General features: G+C 46.1%; 1 protein-coding gene across 2 annotated transcripts in view; it reads left to right on the top strand.

The window, feature by feature from the left end:
* Positions 1–22,806, top strand: part of ATIC (5-aminoimidazole-4-carboxamide ribonucleotide formyltransferase/IMP cyclohydrolase) — a 97,453-nt gene that overhangs the window by 3,344 nt on the left and 71,303 nt on the right. For both annotated transcript variants that reach the window (XR_009155438.1, XM_058186054.1), the window contains exon 3: positions 22,504–22,580. Coding sequence is in view for 1 of the 2 variants with exons in the window: in XM_058186054.1 (XP_058042037.1) it covers positions 22,504–22,580 (77 nt within the window). In the remaining variant the exon portion in view is untranslated. The remainder of the gene's footprint in view (positions 1–22,503; positions 22,581–22,806) is intronic.

Below are 22,806 nucleotides of genomic sequence, written 5' to 3'. Positions count from 1 at the left end.
ATCTTACTGTGACAACTGTGTTTAAGAATGTTTATATCAGCTGCAACTGCTTCTAAGACCCAGCTAAAGCAAAAACTAGCTATTAATTGAAGTACTATATGGATTATTGTAGCTTCCATATGCTAAAAGTTCTTAGCATGCCATCAAACATGGCTGCTGATATTAAATAAGCTATGAGCAATCCAATATCAGGCCACATCAAAGGATGTCTTCATTTGTTTTAACCCCATGATCAGCTGCAGTCTTCAAGGAAAGCTCTGATATTGTCCCACAGCTTAGAGATTTTGTTTGTCTTACAGATGCCCTTACAACCAATTAAAAAATCATTTGACTAAAATAAACCAATAAACCAGGACATGGTACTTGATACATGTACATGTAATGTTTGTATTTCCTGTCTGAAAACAGTTCAGCATATATTTGCATCAAATAAGCTCACAGTAGTGTTTGTACAAAAAGTACAAAAAAAATGGAAGCCATGAGTGACCATATTTAAACTGATGTGATCAAATTAAAGAACAAAGATTTTCTGGTAAGAAAATCAAACAAAGGATGCAAAAACAGTGGATGAGAGAGAACCAGAAGCAAGTGGTAAAAAAGATACTTTGTACCACTGGAATTCAGAAATTACTTGTAGAGGTTTGCAAAAGAAGTGGGTTTTGAATTTTCAGGGACAGAAAAGGGATTTTGTTGAATAAGAGGTAGAATGATTGACCCCTGAAAAATAGAGAGAAGCAGCTGCATCTAGCGAGATGACAGAAAGACTTGTAGTTGTTGGCAGTCTACTATTAGGAAAACAGAAGTTGTTGGCTACTGTATATGTTTATGAACTAGGGATCCAGAGGATGAATCTGACAGGAATTTTCAGTATTATTCAAGTCCCATGACAGTTACAGTATACGGTACTTTCCTGTGATCCTATGCAAAGACAAATTATACTTCTGTAAACAACTACAACCCAATCACCTTGGATTTTGAAGATAGAGGAAGTAAGTTCAAGATCCTGGGAACTCAGGAAGTCTATTTCAATCCTTTTTCCAGTCTTGAAGAGGATAGGGAAGGAATATAAGAACTCAAGGAATCCACAAGATCACAAACTTAAAGAGGCTATAAAAATATTACAGAGTCAATTTAATATGTTAATGGCAGACCAGGTGGCAACAAATATACAATATGCTAAACATAATACCTTTTGTAATGCAAATAAACCTGGGAGATGGTTGGCATATAACTTAAGGAAAAAACAGAAAGCACGTGTCATACAAAAAATAGAATATAAAGGCAAAGAGATATATCAACAGGATAAAATTAAAAAGGCATTCTCAGAATTTTACACTGCTTTATATGCAAAAGACAAAATATTGAATAGGGACATTTGTGATTATTTGAAAGATTATAAGGTTAATATTCTAACACTAGAACAGAGGGAGGAGCTGAATCGGCTACTGAATAGCTACTGGAGAAATAGTGGAGGCAATTAAAAATGGGGAAAACCCCTGGTACAGATGGTCTTACAGCAAGTTACTATAAAAAAATACAGGATGAAATATTAGGCCCACTTAAAGAACTATTTAATCAGATACAACTAGGAGTGGGAATACCCCCGTCATGGAAAACATCTTTTATTTCACTGATACCAAAAGAGGAGCAAGATTGCTCTAAACCCGGTAACTACAGGCCGATTTCACTTTTAAATAATGATTATAAGATTTTTGTAAAAATAATAGCAAATAGATTAATGTTAGTTTTACAACAAAGAATTCATACTGATCAATCTGGTTTTATAAAAGGGAGGCAGATGAGGAATAATGTTAGACAGATTATTAATATATTGGAATATTTGGAAAAGAAGAATACTTCAGCAGCACTTATTTTTTTGGATGCAGAGAAAGCTTTTGATCGATTGCATTGGGATTTTTTATTTAAATTAATAGAAAATGCAATTTGGAGATTGTTTTGTTAGAATAATTAAAGCGATTTATGGAGAGCAAACAGCTCAGATTATAATAAATGGTAGTTTGACAGAAGTTATTAAGATTGCGAAAGGAACAAGACAGGGATGTCCCTTATCACCACTATTGTTTGTTTTGACTCTGGAACCATTATTAGATAAAATACGAGAATTAACGAAAATAGAGGGAATTAAGATTAGACAATATGAGTACAAAGTTAGAGCTTTTGCAGATGATGTAGTGGTTACCTTAACAAATCCTATAAATTCAAGTAGATTTTTGTTGGAAGTAATTGATAAATATGGAAAGGTATCAGGATTTAAAATAAATCAGAATAAAACAAAAGTGATAATTAAAAATATGTCTATACAACAGAAACAAAAACTAGAGGAAATGACAGGATTTGAGGTGGTAAAAAAGGTTAAATACTTAGGGGTTTATATTAGCTCATCGAACAAGAAACTTTATAAGAATAATTATGACTTGCTATGGCAAAAAGTTCAGAATGATATGAGTGTCTGGAAAAAATTGCAGTTGTCGCTATTGGGAAGGATTGTGGCTATCAAAATGAATGTGTTACCTAGATTTTTGTTTCTGTTCCAGATGATACCAATAATTAAAAAGGATAAAAATTTGGAAGATTGGCAGATTGGGATTAATAAATTTATATGGCAGGGTAAAAAGGCGAGGGTTAAAATGAAAACTCTATCTGCGCATGCGCAAGATGGCGCGGCTCTGAAGACTCGGCTCCGGCGACGGAGAGGCCCCTCCGATGTTGGCGAAGCCTCGGCCGCCCGTTTAGCCGCTTGCTGCCCCCGGCCCGGCAGATCCTACCTCGGGCAGCCATATGAGAGGTCTTTGGACTCTCTCGCACATGTGGCTGCCGAGAACGAGGCCGGGTAGGCAAGCGGTGGATTCTGGCGGCCATGTTCTAGGCTCGGAGGTGGGGCGATGAGTCGGCGTTTTTTTCCGGCCGTTTTTCGGCCGATTCATCTGGCCGGCAGGCCTCTAGCCTCTGGCTCGTCTCCCGGTCCTCTTCTGACTGCAGACTCCGGACTTTTTGGGTGTAGCCTTTGGGCTCCAGCCTCTGCAACGTGGACGACCTGGATGACTGCGGAGGTATTTCACCCACCCCTATTGCCATCTGCCTTGCTGCCATGGTTTCTTGGCTTTCTCCCTGCTGCCGGACTGTGGACTTGGCAACCTTCATATCCCCCAGCCTCTCGGAGAGGTTTAGCCTTTTTTATGGGCTTCGCCTCTCGGAGGGGGAGGTCTGGGGAGACCTGGTTTCTGGAGTGGTTAGGATTCTTCCCCTGGCCATGTCTGGAGGTGGTTGTTGGAGGACTGCGGGGAGATGATGGAGGCACCCCGGAGCTGCCCCCTGCAACCAGTCTGTGACTGTGACTATTTTAACATCACCCATGCCCCCCTCGGCTTTTTTGAGACTTCTATGGCCGTTTTTGGTCCTATTAGGACCCTTTGGGGGGGGACAAGGGAGTTATTTGGGGACAGAGGAGGACGGAGGAAGACGTGGCCAGCGACTGGAATGCCATTTCCCCTCACCCCGGTTCCAGGATGTTTGGACTATGCACCGGACAGAATACCACCTAGACTGTCATTCGGTGCTAATTGCTGTTCCATTCTTTGTTTGCCTTCATTCTGGACTAGTACCATCTGTCATCATCTTGCCATTCGGAGATGGAGCCTCTACTTTGCCGATTCTTAGTCTCAGCTGCTACGCGTTATACTACTTGTGAACTCTTGCGCCTGCGAAGTGCCCCCGCCTCGCAGGAATGGCCCTCCTCATTATCGAGGGCCGGCCTCCATGACGGGTTTTGGGACCCACAGAGGTGGCATGCGAAAAAGAAGAGCTTGTGGGGTTTTTTAGAGAGGGAATTTTTAAGGGGTGGGAGGGCAGGGGCGGGTAATGGGGGTAACCCGTTGGGTAGAGGGCCAGTTCCTGCACACGCTCGCGGCGGTTTTCTACTATCAGGTTCGGAGGTTATGGGGGAGGAGTTTGTTCCTATTTGTGAGGGTGGTCCTATTGACACGGTAAGTGGGAGGGGCAGGTATGGCGGAAGCGAGGGGTCATATCAAGTTCCGGGAGCGCGTGCTCGATGTCTCAAAGCGATCACGCGCTCCGACCCCTTAGACTTTTCCCGTTCCCCGGATGGTCAGGATCCTCAGAGCCTGGGCCTTCGGCTGATGTTGTGCAATGCTCGGTCCGTGGTGAACAAAGCCCCCCTTGTTTGTGATCTTATACAGGGGGGTTCCGCGGACCTTATGGGCATTACGGAGACCTGGTTGGGCACTGAAGGGGGCGTGCCCCTTGTTGAGATGTGCCCGCCGGGTTTCCGTGCATTCCATCAGCCGAGGGCCCAGGGTAGGGGTGGGGGGGTGGCGGTTGTGATTAGAGAGAGTCTAGAGCCGAGGGAGACCACTGTACCTCAGATTGCCGGGTGTGAATCCCTCTTTGTGAGATGGGGTCGTAGGTGTCAGATGGGCTTGCTGATCACGTACCTGGCTCCTTGCTGCGTGACAGCTGCCCTACCCGAGCTGCTGGAGATGCTGGCTGGGGTGGCAGTTGAGACCCCCAGACTTTTAGTCATGGGGGACTTTAACTTGCCATCTTCCGGCTCATCATCGACGGCAGCTCGGGAGTTCATGGCTTCCATGACGGCCTTGGATCTGACCCAAGTAGTTGATGGCCCTACTCACATCGGGGGTGGCACTCTGGACCTGATTTTTCTCTCTGGTCAGTGGTTGAGAGATCTGGACTTAAAGGAAATAGTCATCGAACCTTTGTCATGGTCAGATCACTCTCTTCTTCGCCTGGACTTTCTGACCGCCATTCACCACCGCAGGGAGGCGGAGCCGATACGTTGGTTCCGCCCCAGGCGCCTGATGGACCCTGACGGGTTACGGACGGAGCTTGGGCCGTTTCCTGAAGGCCTGGCTCACGACTCGGCTGAGGAACTTGTGGCGGCCTGGGAACGGGCCGCGGCGGGGGCCTTAGACCGTGTCGTGCCTTTGCGGCCTCTGACCCGGCGCAGGTCCCAACCGGCTCCTTGGTTCTCCGAGGAGCTGAGAGGGATGAAGCGCCGGAGAAGACGCCTAGAGAGTTCCTGGAGGTCTAGCCGTTCGGAAGCTGATCGGACACTAGTGAAGTCCTATACTAGGACTTACCTAGTGGCATTGAGGGAAGCGAGGCGTAGCTACGCCTCCTCCCTCATTGCATCGGCAGATAACCACCCAGCCGCCCTGTTTCGGGTGACTCGCTCCCTCCTACACCAGGAGGAGCGGGATGACCCGTTGCAGGGACGTGCTGAGGAGTTTAACGGTTATCTATACGATAAAATCGTTCAGCTTCGGGATGGGTTGGACCAAGATTGCGGTGATGCGGGTGAGATGCTCGAGGGTGGTCTTGGCGATATTGTTTGGGATGAGTTTGACCCTGTGGCTCCTGAGGACATGGACAGGTTGCTGGGTAGGCTGAATGCCACCACATGTTTACTGGACCCGTGCCCCTCCTGGCTGGTGCTGGCCACTCGGGAGGTCACACGAGGCTGGCTCCAGGCGATTACGATCGCTTCTTTGGTGGAGGGTGTCTTCCCGGCCGCCTTGAAAGAGGCGGTGGTGAGGCCCCTCCTTAAGAAGCCTTCCCTGGACCCGGCTGTTTTAGGTAATTATCGTCCGGTCTCCAACCTTCGCTTTGCGGCGAAGGTTGTAGAGAGTATGGTGGCATATCAGTTTCCCTTGCACCTGGATGAAGCTGTCTATCTAGACCCGTTCCAGTCCGGTTTCCGGCCCGGTTACAGCACGGAGACGGCTTTGGTCGCGTTGGTGGATGATCTCTGGAGGGCCAGGGATAGGGGTTGCTCCTCTGCCCTGGTCCTATTAGACCTCTCAGCGGCTTTCGATACCATCGACCATGGTATCCTGCTGCGCCGGTTGGAGGGATTGGGAGTGGGAGGCACCGTCTATCGGTGGTTCTCCTATCTCTCCGACCGGTCGCAGTCTGTGTTGACAGGGGGGCAGAGGTCGGCTCCGAGGCGCCTCACTTGTGGGGTGCCGCAGGGGTCGATCCTCTCGCCCCTTCTGTTTAACATCTACATGAAGCCGCTGGGTGAGATCATCAGTGGTTTCGGTGTGAAGTACCAGCTGTATGCGGATGACACCCAGCTGTACTTTTCTACACCGGACCACCCCAACGGTTATCAAGTGCTGTCCCGGTGTCTGGAGGCCGTACGGGTCTGGATGGGGAGAAACAGGCTCAAGCTCAATCCCGCCAAGACAGAGTGGCTGTGGATGCCGGCATCCCGGTACAGTCAGCTTAATCCGCGGCTGACCATCGGTGGCGAGTCATTGGCCCCGATGGAGAGGGTCCGCAACTTAGGCGTCCTCCTGGACGAACGGCTGTCTCTAGAAGACCATTTGACGGCCGTCTCCAGGAGAGCGTTCTACCAGGTTCGCCTGGTACGCCAGTTGCGTCCCTTTCTGGACCGGGATGCCCTATGCACGGTCACTCACGCACTCGTGACGTCTCGCCTGGATTACTGCAATGCTCTCTACATGGGGCTCCCCTTGAAGGGCATCCGGAGGCTGCAGTTAGTCCAGAATGCGGCTGCGCGGGTGATAGATGGAGCCCCTCGTGGCTCCCGTATAACACCCATCCTGCGCAGACTGCACTGGCTACCTGTGGCCTTCCGGGTGCGCTTCAAGGTTTTGGTTACCACCTTTAAAGCGCTCCATGGCATTGGGCCGGGTTATTTACGGGACCGCCTTCTGCTACCGAATACCTCTCACCGACCCGTGCGCTCTCACAGAGAGGGTCTCCTCAGGGTGCCGTCAGCGAGGCAATGTCGTCTGGCGACGCCCAGGGGAAGGGCCTTCTCTGTGGGGGCTCCCACCCTTTGGAACGAACTACCCCCCGGACTCCGTCAGCTTCCGGACCTTCGGACCTTCCGCCGCGGGCTTAAAACATATTTATTTAATTGTGCAGGACTGAGCTAGATTTTAAATTTATGGGTTTTAATTAGGTTTTATCTGTATATTTTAATTAACGGGCTTTAAAATAAGTTTTTTAAATTGTTTTTATTCTGTATTTATGTGTTTTTAAGTGCCTGTGAACCGCCCTGAGTCCTTCGGGAGATAGGGCGGTATATAAATATGATTAATAAATAAATAAATAAATAAAATAATATAGGACTCACGGGAAAGAGGTGGCTTAAAAATGCCTAACTTTAAACTATATTATGAAGCAGTAGCCCTTTCAGTAATAAGTGACTGGTTTAATTTAACGGAGGAAAGAATTTTGAATATAGAAGGTTATGACTTGTTATATGGATGGCATGCGTATTTATTTTATGAAAAAAAAGTGGATAGGGCTTTTAAGAATCGTGTTGAGAAGTGCTCTTTTGCGGGTCTGGAAAAAATATTCTTATAAATTAGATTACAAGATTCCTATATGGGCGAGCCCTAGACATGCAATAGAGAATATAAATATAGAACAGAAACAGGAAATGATTACTTATAAAGAACTTTTGTATGCTGAAGGAGGTAGATTGCAATTAAAATCATTACAGGTATTAAATGAAGAAGGGAGGAATTATACTTGGTTTCAATATGGGCAAATAAGTGCTAGATGGAAAGAGGATCAAAAAATTGGTATAATGCAAAGGGAGGAAAATTTAATAAAGCAAATTAGAAATCAGACCCAGGAGCATATAAAGAGATTGTATAATGTGTTGTTTGAAATAGATTCGGAAAAGGATTTGGTAAAGGACTGTATGATAAAATGGGCACAGAATATTCAGGAACCAATAATGTTGGAAACATGGGAGAAAATCTGGGTTAGAAATGTTAAGTTTACACAAGCACAGAATTTAAGGGAAAATTTTTATAAGATGTTTTATAGATGGCACTTAGATCCCAAAAAATTATCACGTATGTATCCTAATATCCAAGCGAAATGTTGGAGGTGTGATTGTGATGACGCTACATATTTTCATATTTGGTGGACTTGCAAGAAAATTAAGGCCTTTTGGATAAGAATTTGGTGGATTATTCAAAATGTACTGAAGAAGAAGATAAAGTTCCTGCCACAATTTTTTCTTTTGGGAATCATAACGGATTGTACAGGGATTGAGACTAAACTGATTCTGAATTTAATAACAGCAGCAAGACTGTTGATTGGACAATATTGGAAGAAAGAAGAGGTACCTACAATAGAAGAATGGATACTGAAAGTCATTAATTTGGCTGAGATGGCTAAAATCTCAGCTTTTTTAAAAGACAATACGCAGGAAAGATATTTAATTGAATGGAAAAAATGGATTGATTATATACAAAACAGATATCAGATTAAGAAATATCAGATTGCCTTTGAATAATTAGAAAGTTATTTAATGGGGAGGGGGTTGGGAGATGAAAAGCTTTGGATGAGGTTAATTGGATTGGAAGGGAAAATTTTATTTTATGTTTGGTTTATGTATAACAATACCTTGTGATTGACCCAGGAAGCCGGGGGGGGGGAGGGGATTTTTGGGGAGGGAGGGGGGAAAAAGGGGGCAAAAATGTCTTTGTTGTTTTTTTTTAAACTTTTTCAATAAAAAAAAAAGAACTCAAGGAATTACTGAGTTGCAGAAATACTTGGTTTCTGTATCAAAAGTCTGGATGATGATAGATTGTTGGCATGAGATGGGTTGAAACTTACAGGGACTACAAAAATATGTGTAAATGAAATATGTTTGCTTAAAAGGTTAAAATTGAAACTTAAAGGGTTTGAGGATGAAAAATGTGAATGGGGGTTAAATACCCCAAACAAAATTTCAAGCCTCAATATGGTGAAGAATTTTCATGCAATTTGTGTATCTCCACTAATTCTCAGTATGTGAAATAAGATGAGCTTGCGTTCTTAACACAGGTAAATATAATTTAATAGATATAACAGAATGGATGACCCTGTGGTTAGAATAAAGTAGTTGAAATATGTTATGATCAAAGACCAAAACAAACATTCCAGAAAATATCAAATTATTACTTATATAGATAACCAAAAATTACAGTCAAATGCTTACATTAAAAATGTAATGAAAGGACATAAAACATTTTATCTCTTTTATTGCCACAGTTAAGTGAATCACTACAGTTAGGTTAGCAACATGGTTGTTAAGTGAACCCATTGAGTCTGCTTGTCAGAAGGTTCCAAAAGGTGATCACATGACCCTGGGACACTGCAACCAACATAAATACATGCCAGTTGCCAAGTGTCTGAATTTTGATCGCATGACCCTAGGAATACAGCAGTGGTCATACTGTGAAACAGTCATAAGTCTTTTTTCAGTGCCATTGTAACTTTAAATGGTTACTAAATAAATGGTGTTTTTTTTTAAAAAAGTTCAGGACTACCTCTATATAAATGAGATAAATTGATGCAGATAACAGTATCTATTGCATGTGTGTTTTTACATCAGTGACATAAAGAGATACCCTTTCTCTCCAAAGCGGTCCATTAAATCAACATTTTACTGCAAGGTAGTCCTCAACTTGCAACAGTTCATTTGCCATTCCAAGTTACAATGGCACTGAAAAATGTGATTTATGACTATTTTTCAGTTATGACTGTTGTAGCATCCCCATGTTTATGTGATCAAAATTCAGGTACGTATTCAACAGATTCATATTTATGACTATTGCTGTATCCCAAGGTCACCTTTTGTGACCTCACAAGCAAAGTCAATGGGGGAGCCAAGTTCATTTAACAACCAGGTTACTAACTTATCAACTGTAGTGATTCACTTAACTGTGACAGGAAAAGTGGTGAAATGGGGCAAAACTGACTTAACAAATGTTTCACTTAACAACAGAAATTTTGGGGTCAATTGTGGTCATACATTGAGGACTACCTGTATTAAATATTACTCTTAAAAGTAAGCATTATATATCTCCCATGGGTGCTTGTTTCCTTCAAAGTTGGGGTTTGCTACACAACTCAAAGCTTTAATTCTATGCCCTAGTAATATTACGTAATGTATACACCAGTTTAAGAAGTGGCAAATATATCAGAAAAGAAAAAAAAAGGAAAATTACAATGTTCTAGAAAGTGCAAAAGAAGTGTAGGTATCAATAATGGCATCCACTTTGGGATATATGTTAGGAGTAACTTTAGTTCTTCAAGATCAGACATTGTACCATTAATTATTTCTTAAATAGTACGTATTTCTATATCCAAGCCAATTTCTATCACTGGACTTCACTACTTGAATTCAAATTCTTACCCATTGAATTATAAGGCTAGCTTAGAGTAAATAATTCTCTCTTAACTTTTTGTCTTTCACTTGAAAAGCCAAATAGGAATTTCTCACTGCATCTTGGAAAACTCACTTTTGTGTATAGGTAGTCCTTGACTTACAACACTTCATTTGGTGAGCGTTCAAAGTTACAACATCACTGAAAAAAGTGAGTTATGACTGTTTTTCACACTTAATGTCCATTACAACCTCTGCATGGTCACATTATCAAAATTCAGATGCTTGGCAACTGATTCATATTTATGACAGTTACAATGTCTTGGGGTCATAGGATCACCTTTTGCAACATTCTGACAAACAAAGTTAATGGGGAAGCCAGATTCACTTAACAACCTTGTTACTAACTTAACTGCTGCAGTGGTTAACAACTATAGCAAGATTCATTTAACAAATGTCTCATAAACATAAAATGGAGCAAAATTCACTTAACAAATGTCTCACATAGCAACAGAAATATTTATTTATTTATTTATATAGATAGATTTATATCCTGCCTTTAACTCAAGATGACAAATAATTCTTGTCTCTATTTTCCCCACAACAACCACCTTGTGAGGTAGGGTGGGCTGAGAGAGAGTGATTGGCTTTGACTTTAGGTCATCTAGCCTAGGGGTCCCCAACCCCTGGTATGTGGACTGCCCTTGGTCTGCAGCAGGCCACAAACGGGGGGGCGCAAACAAGTGAAGAATGCAGGCAGCACACAAAACCATGCCCCCTCTTGTCCATGGGAAATTTTCTCTCCATGGAACTGGTCCGTAGTGCCCAAAAGGTTGGAGGCCATTAATCTAGCCAACTTTCATAACTAAGACAGGACTAGAACTCACATTTTCCTGGTTTCAAGCACACCACCTTATCCACTACTTCAAACTGGCTCAGTGTACATACTGGAAATATAAAAACTGACAATCACAATCACTGTGAAAAAAAATGTAGTACCCGTACTTCACCAAAAATAAGACTGGATCTTATTTTCTTTTGGACCCCAAAATAAGCACTAGGGCTTATTTTCAGGGGATGTCTTATTTTTTTTCCCATGTACAGGAGGCCCACTTCTGTTTCCTCGTGATAGGGTAGAAGGCTGTGCAGCATGCCAGTGCCACCGCTGCAAGGCAGGTGGAGTGGAGCTGCCCCATGCGTCCCACACTAGCTTACCTCAGGGCCCCACAGCCAGGTCACCCACACCTCGACACCTGCCTTGTGGCAGCTCCAGTAGCCCTATCCAGTAGGTCCCCACGTGGCCACTGGCCCACTTCTGCTTGATCATGGCTGCATCAGAGCAGGAGGCCAAGTAATGTGCTGGTGTCACGGCCGTGAGGTGGGGGTAGAGCTTCCCCAAACGCCCCACACTGGCTTACCTCAGGGCCCCCGCAGCTAGGCCATCCACGCTCTGACCCTGCCTCACCCCATTCCAGTGGGACACCACTCGGCCTCCTGCTTCGTTGCAGCTACAAGCAACCAGAAGATGTGGACTGGCGGCCACGTGGGCTCCTGCTGCACATGAGTGCCGGTGCTGCCACCATGAGGCACGTGTTGAGGCATGGATGGTGTGCAGTCCCCTCCCTGCCTCAGCCACGCGAGTTGGCTAAACGAGCCAGTAATTGAGTTCACGGCTGCTATCAGTCCTGGCAGGGAATCTGCAGCTGCCTGCCAAAATCTCCCTTTTATCTTGGGGTTGCCAGGCAACCAGGAAGTCAGCAGTCCAGGCTGAATGTTCAGCTCACTTCTCCGAGTCAAAGAGTTCAGCTCAATTTTTGCTCATCACGGAGCAGCAGAGCAGCCAGGACTGCTTTTATACTCTGTGGGGTGTGGCTCCGTGACTCAGCACTTCCTAGGCCTGCCCCACCCCTGCTTCTGTTGTTCCCGCCTCTCCTGCCTACGAAACCTAGGGTTCAGCCAGGCCTGATTGCCATCAGCCGGATCTGGAGGTGTGGCTTGGGGGGGAAGAGTCAGGGGACGGAGGCCTCGTTATCTCCTCCACCTGGCCTGCCTCTGGCTCCTGGAGCTGAGCCAGGGAAGCCGGTGCTCCAGAGGTAAGTCCTGATGGCCCTTCCCCCTCACTTTCTGAGTCACTTTCTGGCAGGGGGCCCAGCTCGGGGGACGCAGACTGGGTGGGGGATGGTCTGGCTGCGGGGGCCCTGAGGTAACCCACCTCAGCTCTTGGCTATGGCACCATGAGAAACCAGACGGAATGGGTGGGTGGCCGGCTGCGCAGGCTCTTAAGTAGGGCTTAGTTTGGAGGTAGATATTGTGGCTGCGGCCCCCGAGCCTGCCCTCATGGAGGAGAGTGACTCGGAGAATGAGGGAGAGGAACCAGCAACGCCTCCCTTGCCAGGACCCTCCTCACTGGCACCACCCCAAATTCCAGCTGCAGGCCAGGAGGAGGAGCTGACAAGGCCTCCCTCTCCCGCACCCTCCTCCTCCCTGGCAACGCCTCAAGTCCCAGCTGCTGACGATCAATCCTGGATTGACCCGAGGCAGCGACGTAAAGATAAGTGTGCGTAACAGAGGAAAAGGTGTGGCAGGCTCAGAGAGTGCTGAGTCACAGAGCCACATCCCATAGGGGATAAAAGCGGGTGGAGCTGCCGTTGGGATTCGTGATGGACAAAAAATAACCCAGCGTGTGTTGCAGCTCGGTCGCTCTGGAGTTAAAGACCTTTCTTTCCTGTAAGCTTGGCAATGGGACTGGGACAATAGTGCTTTTATCCGAGATTAAGACTGCAGAACTTGGCAGGCCTCTGCATGGTCACTGCCAAGTCTTTATTTATTTATTTATTTGTTCACACTTTTATACCGCCCTATCTCCCTAGGGACTCAGGGCGGTTTACAGCCATATAAAACATATATATATATACAGAATAAAACATTAATTTAAAAAACTTATTACAAAGGCCGAATATTTAAAATAGAGATATAAATAATAAAACCCCGTTAAAACCAGATTTAAAATTTAAATATTTAAAAATTTAAAAATTCTAGTCCAGTCCTGCGCAAATAAATAGATGTGTCTTAAGTCTTGTGCTTCCTACAGAAGAATCAGGTCTGTGTCAATAAAAGGACTGTTAAACTTGCATTTTTCCATGAAGTGGAAGTGGGGACAGAACAGTAGGGCTTATATTAGACACATGCGTAAAAACTATAGGGTTTATTTTAGGGATAGGTCTTATTTTCTGGGAAATGGTATATGGTATATACATACATATAAGTAAAGGTAAAGGTTCCCCTTGCACATATGTGCTAGTCATTCCCGACTCTAGGGGGAGTGCTCATCTCCATTTCAAAGTCGAAGACCCAGCACTGTCCGAAGATGTCTCCGTGGTCATGTGGCCGGCATGACTAAATGCCAAAGGTGCTGTTGTGACTCCGGCTCCTGAGCCTGTCCTCATGGAGGAGGATGACTCTGAGAGTGAGGGGGAGGAGCTGACAAGGCCTCCCTCTCCAGGTCCCTCCTTTCTGGCAATGCCTCAGGTGCCAGCTTAAGGCCAGGAAGAAGGCATGTCAGAGGCCCCACCGACAGAGGGTGAGGAGGATCAACCTTGGATTGATCCCAGGCAGCGTCGGAAGGAGAAGCGTGCGCAGCAAAGGAAGAGGTGTGGCAGGTGCAGAGAGTGCTGAGTCACTGTGCCACACCCTACAGGGGATAAAAGCTGGTGGAGTTGCTCTGTAGCCCCTGTGACAGATAAAAACTACAAAGCATGAACTTCGGATCAGTTGTTTTTGAGTTAAGGCCTGGACTGTGTGAAGGAATTATTCTGTGAACTCTTGGCTGCCTTGGCAACAGCCTACGGACAAGTGGACTCCCGTCTCTGACAGTAATAAGAAACTTGGCAGGCATTTGAACTGTAGCTGCCAAGTCTTTTATCCACAAAGGCAATTCAGTTCGGTTGTAGAATAAAAGACGCTCGCTCCTGCGTTCTTCTATGTGAGGTGGGGAGGGGGACAGAACAGGTGCATGGAACACTGTTACCTTCCCACCAAAGGTAGTCCCTATTTTTCTGCTTGCATTTTTTACGTGCTTTCAAACTGCTATTTTGCAGAAGATACATACATACATATACACATATGCATACATATATATACACAAACACATCATGTTTCCCCAAAAATAAGACTGGGTCTTTTTTGGGAGGGTTTGATAAGATACATTAGGTCTTATTTTGGGGGGATGTCTTATTTTGAGGCTGGCTGGCCGCTCCCTCCCATCATCAGTTTGCTTACAGCTGCAACGGCTTACAGGGCTTCCCAGGGGAAACACACTTTTTGCCCAGATGGAGAAATAATGGAGACTGGAACTTCATCTGCTTGCAATTGGGACGCTTTGAAATGGAGTGATTAGCTCCATTTCAAAGCACCCCATTTGCAAGCAGCGAAGCTTCCAGTCTCCCTCTGTGTGAAAAGTGTGTGGCTGAGGCAGGCAGAGGCATGGGGGCCTCCCAACACACCACCCACTCTGTCCCTCAGCTTGCCTGTGGCCGCAAGGGCAAACACCTGCATGGGGTGTCAGGATCGCCTGCCTCCACTCCCTCTGTGCGAAAAGTGTGTGGTTGAGGAAGGCAGAGGCATGGGGGCCTCCCAACACACCACCCACTCTGTCCCTCAGCTTGCCCGTGGCCGCACCAGAGCAGACACCTACATGGGGTGTCGGAATCGCCTGCCTCCACCCCCTGTGCCTCCTCCTGTTGCTGGTTCTGCCGCATGAGCCTTCCATGAGCCAGGCAACTGTGCAGCAAATCCGGATTACCTGTCTTCCCCCCTGTTTCTGCCTCCATGCTCGGACTTCTTTCTGCCAAAGGGCCAGCATGCTGTGGCTGCTGCTAGACACTGTCAGTCTCTGCACATTCGCCACCTCTTGTGCTGGCCATGCCATCCCCCCCAGACTTATTTTTGGGGTAGGATTTATATTAGTCCCTCCCCCCCAAATACTTACGTTAGTGATATATCATTTGTATATCTTGGATTGAATGACCTCTGTAAATGCCATACACTAAACAATAAAATAGAATCATAGTTCTGGAAGAGACTCAGAGGTATATTGACTTTCAATTTGACGTATAGATGAGATGACCACCTGTGGGCTCCTAATTGTTTGGCTACCCTGCCTGGTTGCTCATAGTCCATTGAAATTGCTTCCAGGGTCTTAGTAGTATTATTTGTCCCAATATGAAACAGGAGAAAGGGCTGAATTATTTTGGTGAGCCTTTCCATCACATATTTAATCTTTGCACTTGGAAGACAACACATTTCCCTTAAGGATTTGTCTAGTCTACAGATTATTGTCTCTGTCCTTTAAATCTCTGATCACCAACACATGCCCTTTTTTTCTTTGGGAAAATCTGAGCTACTTTACGTCTTCTCACTTGTAATTTGGCAAAGTCAGGTGTCTGCGTGTTTCTTTCCTGGGGGAGCATATGAATATTTCACCAAACAATTTGTTAATTAAGAATATTATAATAAAAAATCTGATTACATATGCCAATATGTTCGCAGATGACACAACAGTGATTGGTCTCATTCGAGACAATGATGAATCCGCATATAGACGAGAGGTCGAACTACTAGTCTTGTGGTGCAAACAAAACAATCTGGAACTGAACACACTCAAAACCGTAAAAATGGTTGTAGACTTTACGAGAAACTCTTCCATACTTCCACCTCTAACAATACTAGACAACACAGTATCAACAGTAGAAACCTTTAAATTTCTAGGTTCTATCATCGCAAGATCTAAAATGGACAGCTAACATCAAAAACATCATCAAAAAAGGATAACAAAGAACATTCTTTCTGCGCCAACTCAGTAAGCTCAAACTGCCCAAGGAGCTGCTGATCCAGTTCTACAGAGGAATTATTGAGTCAGTCAGTTGCACCTCTATAACTGTCTGGTTCGGTTCTGCAACCCAACAAGAAAGACACAGACTTCAGAGGATAATTAGAACTGCAGAAAAAATAATTGCTACCAACCTGCCTTCCATTGAGGACCTGTATACTGCACGAATCAAGAAGAGGGCTGTGAAAATATTTACAGATCCCTCACATCCTGGACATAAACTGTTTTAACTCCTACCCTCAAAACGACGCTATAGAGCATTGCACACCAGAACAACTAGACAGAAGAACAGTTTTTTCCCGAAGGCCATCACTCTGCTAAACAAATAATTCCCTCAACACTGTCAAATGATTTAGTAAATCTGCACTACTATTAATCTTCTCATCATTCCCATCACCAATCTCTTTCCACTTATGACTGTATGACTGTAACTTTGTTGCTGGTAATCCTTATGATTTATATTGATATTGATTGTTCCTGATTGCTTATTTGTACCCTATGATTATCATTAAGTGTTGTATCATTAAGTGTTAAATTATACCCTATGACCATCATTTGTGTTGTAAATGTTATACCTTGATGAAGGTATCTTTTCTTTTATGTAAACTGAGAGCATATGCACCAAGACAAATTCCTTGTGTGTCCAATCACACTTGGCCAATGAAAAAAAATCTATTCTATTCTATTCTATATGCTATATCTAGACCCATGAAATAGATAAAAGACACATCAATAATTGCTTAGTAAAGGAAGGAATCTATCATGGTTAAGGTATTTCCAAAAAATCTTAGCTAAAAAATCTTAGGAATCCTTGGAGGAGGAAGAGAAATCCTAAGAAAAATGGCAGAATTTGAAATATTAATACATAATTAAAATAATTTATTAGGCTGCATTTACAAATTGTTATTTAAATACAACATCGAGGCAAAAATAAAAATTGATAAAATAGATGCAAAATTTCAAAGAAAAAAAACAATGGAAAAACCTATGGAGCAAACCGATAAAAATTTCACCAAGCTACAATCTGAAGGAAAACTGGTACACAATTATAAGTGGTACCAACGTGGCCAAAAGTATTGATCCGTTCACTTTTTCACAAGAATCGCAATTTGACATGAAATAAGTTGACACAAGTAAATGGTATCTACCATTCTTTATTCCATAGAGTAGACACTTCGCTTTTGATGCACAACTTACCGTATTTTTTGGACTATAAGTCGTACTGGACTATAAGACACACCTTAATTTTTGGGGAGGAAAAGAAAAAAAACTACCTCTGCCTACCAGCATCAGGATCAGCAGCGTCCTCACTTCCACTTGGATTTTGATAACGAGTAGCACAGATCTTTTTATCCATTTAAAACAAACCCTATCACCCTATGCGCATTTAACTGGAGTGGGTGGGGTTGGGTGGACGATGATTTTCATGGGGGCAGAAGAGGGACTTGGCTCTGAAAACTCCACTCCCAAGACGCCCCTATCTTCCTACCTATAGCCGTAGGCGTTGAAATCCTGGTTTTCTCGCAGCAAGGCCTGATAGAGACGCAGCACTTCAGTCGTCCTGGACGCTTCCCTCTCTGTACGGTAAGTGGGAGAGGCAGATATGGCGGAGGCAAGGGGTCGTATCATTCTCGGGGAGCACGTGCTCGATGTCTTAAAGCGATCACGTGCTCCGGCCCCTCAGTCCTTACTCGTTCCCCGGATGGTCAGGATCCTCAGAGCTTGGGTCTTCGGCTGATGCTATGCAATGCCCGTTCCGTGGTTAATAAGGCTTCCTTGATTTGTGATCTTATCCAGAGGGAGTCCGCGGACTTTACGGGCATTACGGAGACCTGGTTGGGCACAGAGGGGGGTGTTCCCCTGGTTGAACTGTGCCCGCCGGGTTTCCATGCATTTCATCGGCTGAGGGCTCAAGGTAGGGGTGGGGGGGTGGCGGTTGTGATTAAAGAAAGCCTAGAGCCAAGGGAGTCCACTGTGCCTCAGATAGCTGGTTGTGAATCCCTCCTTGTGAAGTGGGGCCATAGGAATCAGATGGGTCTGTTGATCGCGTACCTGGCTCCTTGCTGCGTGACTACAGCCCTACCTGAGCTGCTGGAGGTGCTTGCCGGGGTGGCAGTTGAGACTCCCAGACTTTTGGTCATGGGGGATTTCAACTTGCCATCGGCCGGCTTGTCGTCAACGGTAGCTCAGGAGTTCCAGGCTTCCATGACGGCCATGGACCTGATTCAAGTAATTGATGGCCCTACACACATGGGGGGAGGCACACTAGATCTGATTTTTATCTCTGGACAGTGGATTAATGATCTGGAATTAGGAGATTTAGTGACGGAACCGGTGTCATGGTCAGATCATTTTCTCCTTCGCCTGGACTTTCGGACCGCCGCTCACCACCGCAGGGAGACGGAGCCAATGCGTTGGTTCCGTCCCAGGCGCCTGATGGACCCTGAGAGGTTCCGGACGGAGCTTGGGCCGTTCTCTGAGGATCTTGCCCACGGCACGACTGAAGAACTAGTTGTGGCCTGGGAGCGGGCCGCGGCTGGGGCTTTGGACCGTGTCGTGCCTTTGTGGCCTCTGACCCGGCGTAGATCTCAATTGGCTCCTTGGTTCTCTGAGGAGCTGAGGGTGATGAAACGCCAGAGAAGACGCCTAGAGAGTACCTGGAGGTCTAGCCGTTCCGAGGCTGATCGGACACTAGTGAGATCTTTTACTAAGACCTACCTAGTGGCAATGAGGGAGGCGAAACATTCTTACGTTTCCACCCTCATTGCATCGGCAGATAACCGCCCGGCCGCCCTGTTCCGGGTGACTCGCTCCCTCCTTCATCAGGAGGGGCAGGATGACCCCCTACAGGGATGTGCTGAGGATTTTAACGGTTATCTATACAATAAAATCATTCAGCTTTGGGATAGTTTAGACCAAAATTGTGATGATCCAAGTGGGATGGCAGAGGCACGTCTTGTTGAGGTTGTTTGGGATGAGTTTGAGACTGTGGCTCTCGAGGACGTGGACAGGTTACTGGGGAGGCTACATGCGACCACATGTTTACTGGACCCGTGTCCTTCCTGGCTGGTGCTGGCTACTCAGGAAGTGACACGAGGCTGGCTCCGGGGAGTTATAAACGCTTCATTGTTGGAAGGGGTTTTCGCCGCTGCCTTGAAAGAGGCGGTGGTGAGACCCCTCCTCAAGAAGCCTTCCCTGGACCCAGCTATTTTGGGAAATTATCGTCCAGTCTCCAACCTTCACTTTCTGGCGAAGGTTGTAGAGTGTGGTTGCATGGCAGCTTCCCCGGTACCTGGATGAAGCCGTCTATCTAGACCCGTTCCAGTCCGGCTTCCAGTCCGGTCACAGTACGGAGACAACTTTGGTCGCGTTGGTGGATGATCTCTGGAGGGCCAGGGATAGGGGTTGTTCCTCTGCCCTGGTCCTATTAGATCTCTCAGCGGCTTTTGATACCATCGACCATGGTATCTTGCTGCACCGGTTGGGGAGTTTGGGAGTGGGAGGCACCATTTATCGGTGGTTCTCCTCCTATCTCTCCGATCTCTCCGACCGGTCGCAGACGGTGTTGACAGGGGGGCAGAGGCCGACCGCGAGGCACCTTACTTGTGGGGTGCCTCAGGGGTTGTTTCTCTCGCCCCTCCTGTTCAACATCTACATGAAGCCGCTGGGTGAGGTCATCAGTGGTTTCGGGGTGAGTTATCATCTGTACGCTGATGATACACAGCTGTACTTTTCCACCCCGGACCACCCCAACGAAGCTGTCGAAGTGCTGTCCCGGTGTCTGGAAGCCGTACGGGTCTGGATGGGGAGAAACAGACTCAAGCTCAATCCCTCCAAGATGGAGTGGCTGTGGATGCCGGCACCCCGGTACAGTCAGCTGCAGCCGCAGCTGGCTGTGAAGCAGTTATTGGCCCCAATGGAGAGGGTGCGCAACTTGGGTGTCCTCTTGGATGGGCGGCTGTCGTTTGACGATCATTTGGCGGCCGTCTCCAAGAGGGCCTTCCACCAAGTGCGCTTGGTGCGCCAGTTGTGCCCCTTCCTTGACCGGGATGCCTCATGCCCTTGTCACTTCCCGCTTGGACTATTGCAATGCTCTCTACATGGGGCTGCCCTTGAAGTGCACCCGGAGGCTGCAGCTAGTCCAGAATGCAGCTGCGCGGGTAATAGTGGGAGCAACTCGTTGCTCCCATGTAACACCAATCCTGTGCAGTTTGCACTGGCTTCCTGTGGTCTTTCGGGTGCGCTTCAAGATTCTGGGGAAAGGAGAGGAAGAAGAAAGGGGAAAGAGAGAGGGTTAGAAAGGGTGGAAGAGAAGAGTAGGGAAAGAGGAGAGGACGTAGAAAAGCGAAGGAGAGGAAGGATGAAGAAAGTAGAAGAAAGTAGAGAAGGGAGGAGGAAGGTTTGTTAAGGAAGGAAGTGGTAGCTGGGCAGGTCCGAATAAGTAACAAATGAAAGTTAATGATTAATGTTGAATAAGAGACTGTATATTGAATAGGTTGTTGGAAAATGAAAATAAAACTTTTTACATAAAAAAAAAAAAGATTCTGGTTACCACCTTTAAAGCGCTCCATGGCTTAGGACCCGGGTACTTACGGGACCGCCTGCTGTTACCTTTTGCCTCCCACCGACCCGTACGCTCACACAGAGAGGGCCTTCTCAGGGTGCCGTCCGCCAAGCAATGTCGGTTGGCGTCCCCCAGGGGAAGGGCCTTCTCTGTTGGAGCTCCTACGCTTTGGAATGAACTTCCCCCTGGTTTACGTCAAGTGCCTGATCTTCGGATTTTTCGCCGTGAGCTGAAAACGCACCTATTTATTCAAGTGGGACTGGATTAAAATTTTATTGGGGTTATTTATATTTTAAGATTTTAAATTGTTTTAAATTTTCGGCCACATTATAATATGTTCCTTTTTAATCTCTTTTAATGTGTATATAGTGAATTTTTTATTTGGCTGTACACCGCCCTGAGTCCTTCGGGAGAAGGGCGGTATAAAAATCGAAATAAATAAATAATAAATACAGTGCTAGGCAAGCCCTCTGCGCCTTTGCTACCTTGCTCGGAGCCTGTTTCCGGAAGCGGCCCGGCGAAGTGCGGAGATAGAGGCTCAGTTGGCGAAATGGGCACTGTGCAGGGGACGTAAGGCAAGGCGCTGCCACCTGAAAACACTGTTGCTGTGATCTCCACCACCTAGAACCACTCAAAAACACAATGCTCCTTTTTTGCCTCCACACGCCCCATTTTTGGAATCGGGGAGGAAAAAGAGCATCACGTTTTCAGGCGCTGCGCAGGAGGTGTAAAGCAAGGCGCTCCCACTCGAAGACACTGTTGCCGCCATCTCCACTGTCAGGAACCGCCCGAAAATGTGGTGCTCTTTTTTTGCCTCCACACATTTTTGGAATCAGGGAGGAAAGTATTTTTGGGTGGCAACGCCTTGCCTTACGTCCCCTGCATTTTCCTCCCTGATTCCAAAAACGGGGTGTGCGGAGGCAAAAAAAAGCATTGCATTTCAGGCAGTGGGCGGTTCCAGCCAGCACTGCTACCTGAAAACACTTTCCTTCCTGATTCCAAAAACAGGATGTGTGGAAGCAAAAAAAGAGCATTGCGTTTCCGGGCAGTTCCAGGTAGCGGAGATCGCAGCAACAGTTTTTTCGAGTGGCAGCCTTATGCCTCCTGCACAGCACGCACTTCACCAACTGAGTCCTGACCTCCGTGCTTCCCCGGGCCGCTTTGAGAATTAGGCTCCGACCAAGGCAGCAAAGGCACAGGGGGCTTGCCTGGAAGCCCAGCACTGTGTTTATGAGATGGCAGCATCCAGGAAGATCGAAGTGCTGCATCTCTATTGGGCCTTGCTGCAAGAAAGCCAGGCTTTCAATGCCTACGGCTATAGGTAGGAAGACAGAGGCGTCTTGAGAGTGGAGCCTTCGGTGCCAAGTCCCTCTTCTGCCTCCATGAAAATTATCCCCCACCCCACCCCACCCACTCCAGTTAAATGCGTATAGGGTAATAAAGTTTGTTTTAAACGGATAAAAAGATCTGTGCTACTCGTTATCAAAATCCAAGTGGAAGTGAGGACGCCGCTGATCCTGATGCTGGTAGGCAGAGGCAGTTTTTTTTCTTTTCCTCCCCAATCTGAGTGGAAGTGAGGATCCCCGCTGCCTGGAACCGCCAGAAAAAGTGACACGCGGAGGCCAACAACCTCCAATGTTTGGTGGCGGGTGTATAAGACGCACCCAAATTTTCACTCTCTTTTAGGGGGCAGAGAAAGTGCATCTTATACTCCAAAAAATACGGTAATATATTCTTGTAAATAAGAAAACAGTCTAGAGGCAGCAAAATTGGAGCCTAAATGTTCCTTGTGTTATATGAATGCTGTAGATGCTGTACATAATGCTTTTGCCTCCTTCCCTTTTGGAACAGAGATGTTTCCGATCTTACTGGCTTTCCAGAAATGCTTGGAGGACGTGTGAAAACTCTTCATCCTGCAGTGCATGCAGGTATGTTACTCTGTTGGGAATGAATTAATACTTTATTATGGTCCTAGAACAGCTAATAATAAAAAACAGATTCTCTTACATAAAACTGATCCTGTAATTTGAATGGCATCTGCAAAAAGATGGACTGATTGGAGTTTCAGTTAATGTATAGCAGCCTTTCTCAACCTGTTGCCTTTAGCATCTTATCATTTCAGTCAAAATGGGGATGATGAAGGGATTGAAGATT

This window comes from Ahaetulla prasina, chromosome 1 (assembly GCF_028640845.1).
Source record: "Ahaetulla prasina isolate Xishuangbanna chromosome 1, ASM2864084v1, whole genome shotgun sequence".
Lineage (NCBI taxonomy): Eukaryota > Metazoa > Chordata > Lepidosauria > Squamata > Colubridae > Ahaetulla > Ahaetulla prasina.
Note: the sequence above shows the minus strand (reverse complement) of the source record. Positions and strands in the feature narration are given on the sequence as shown.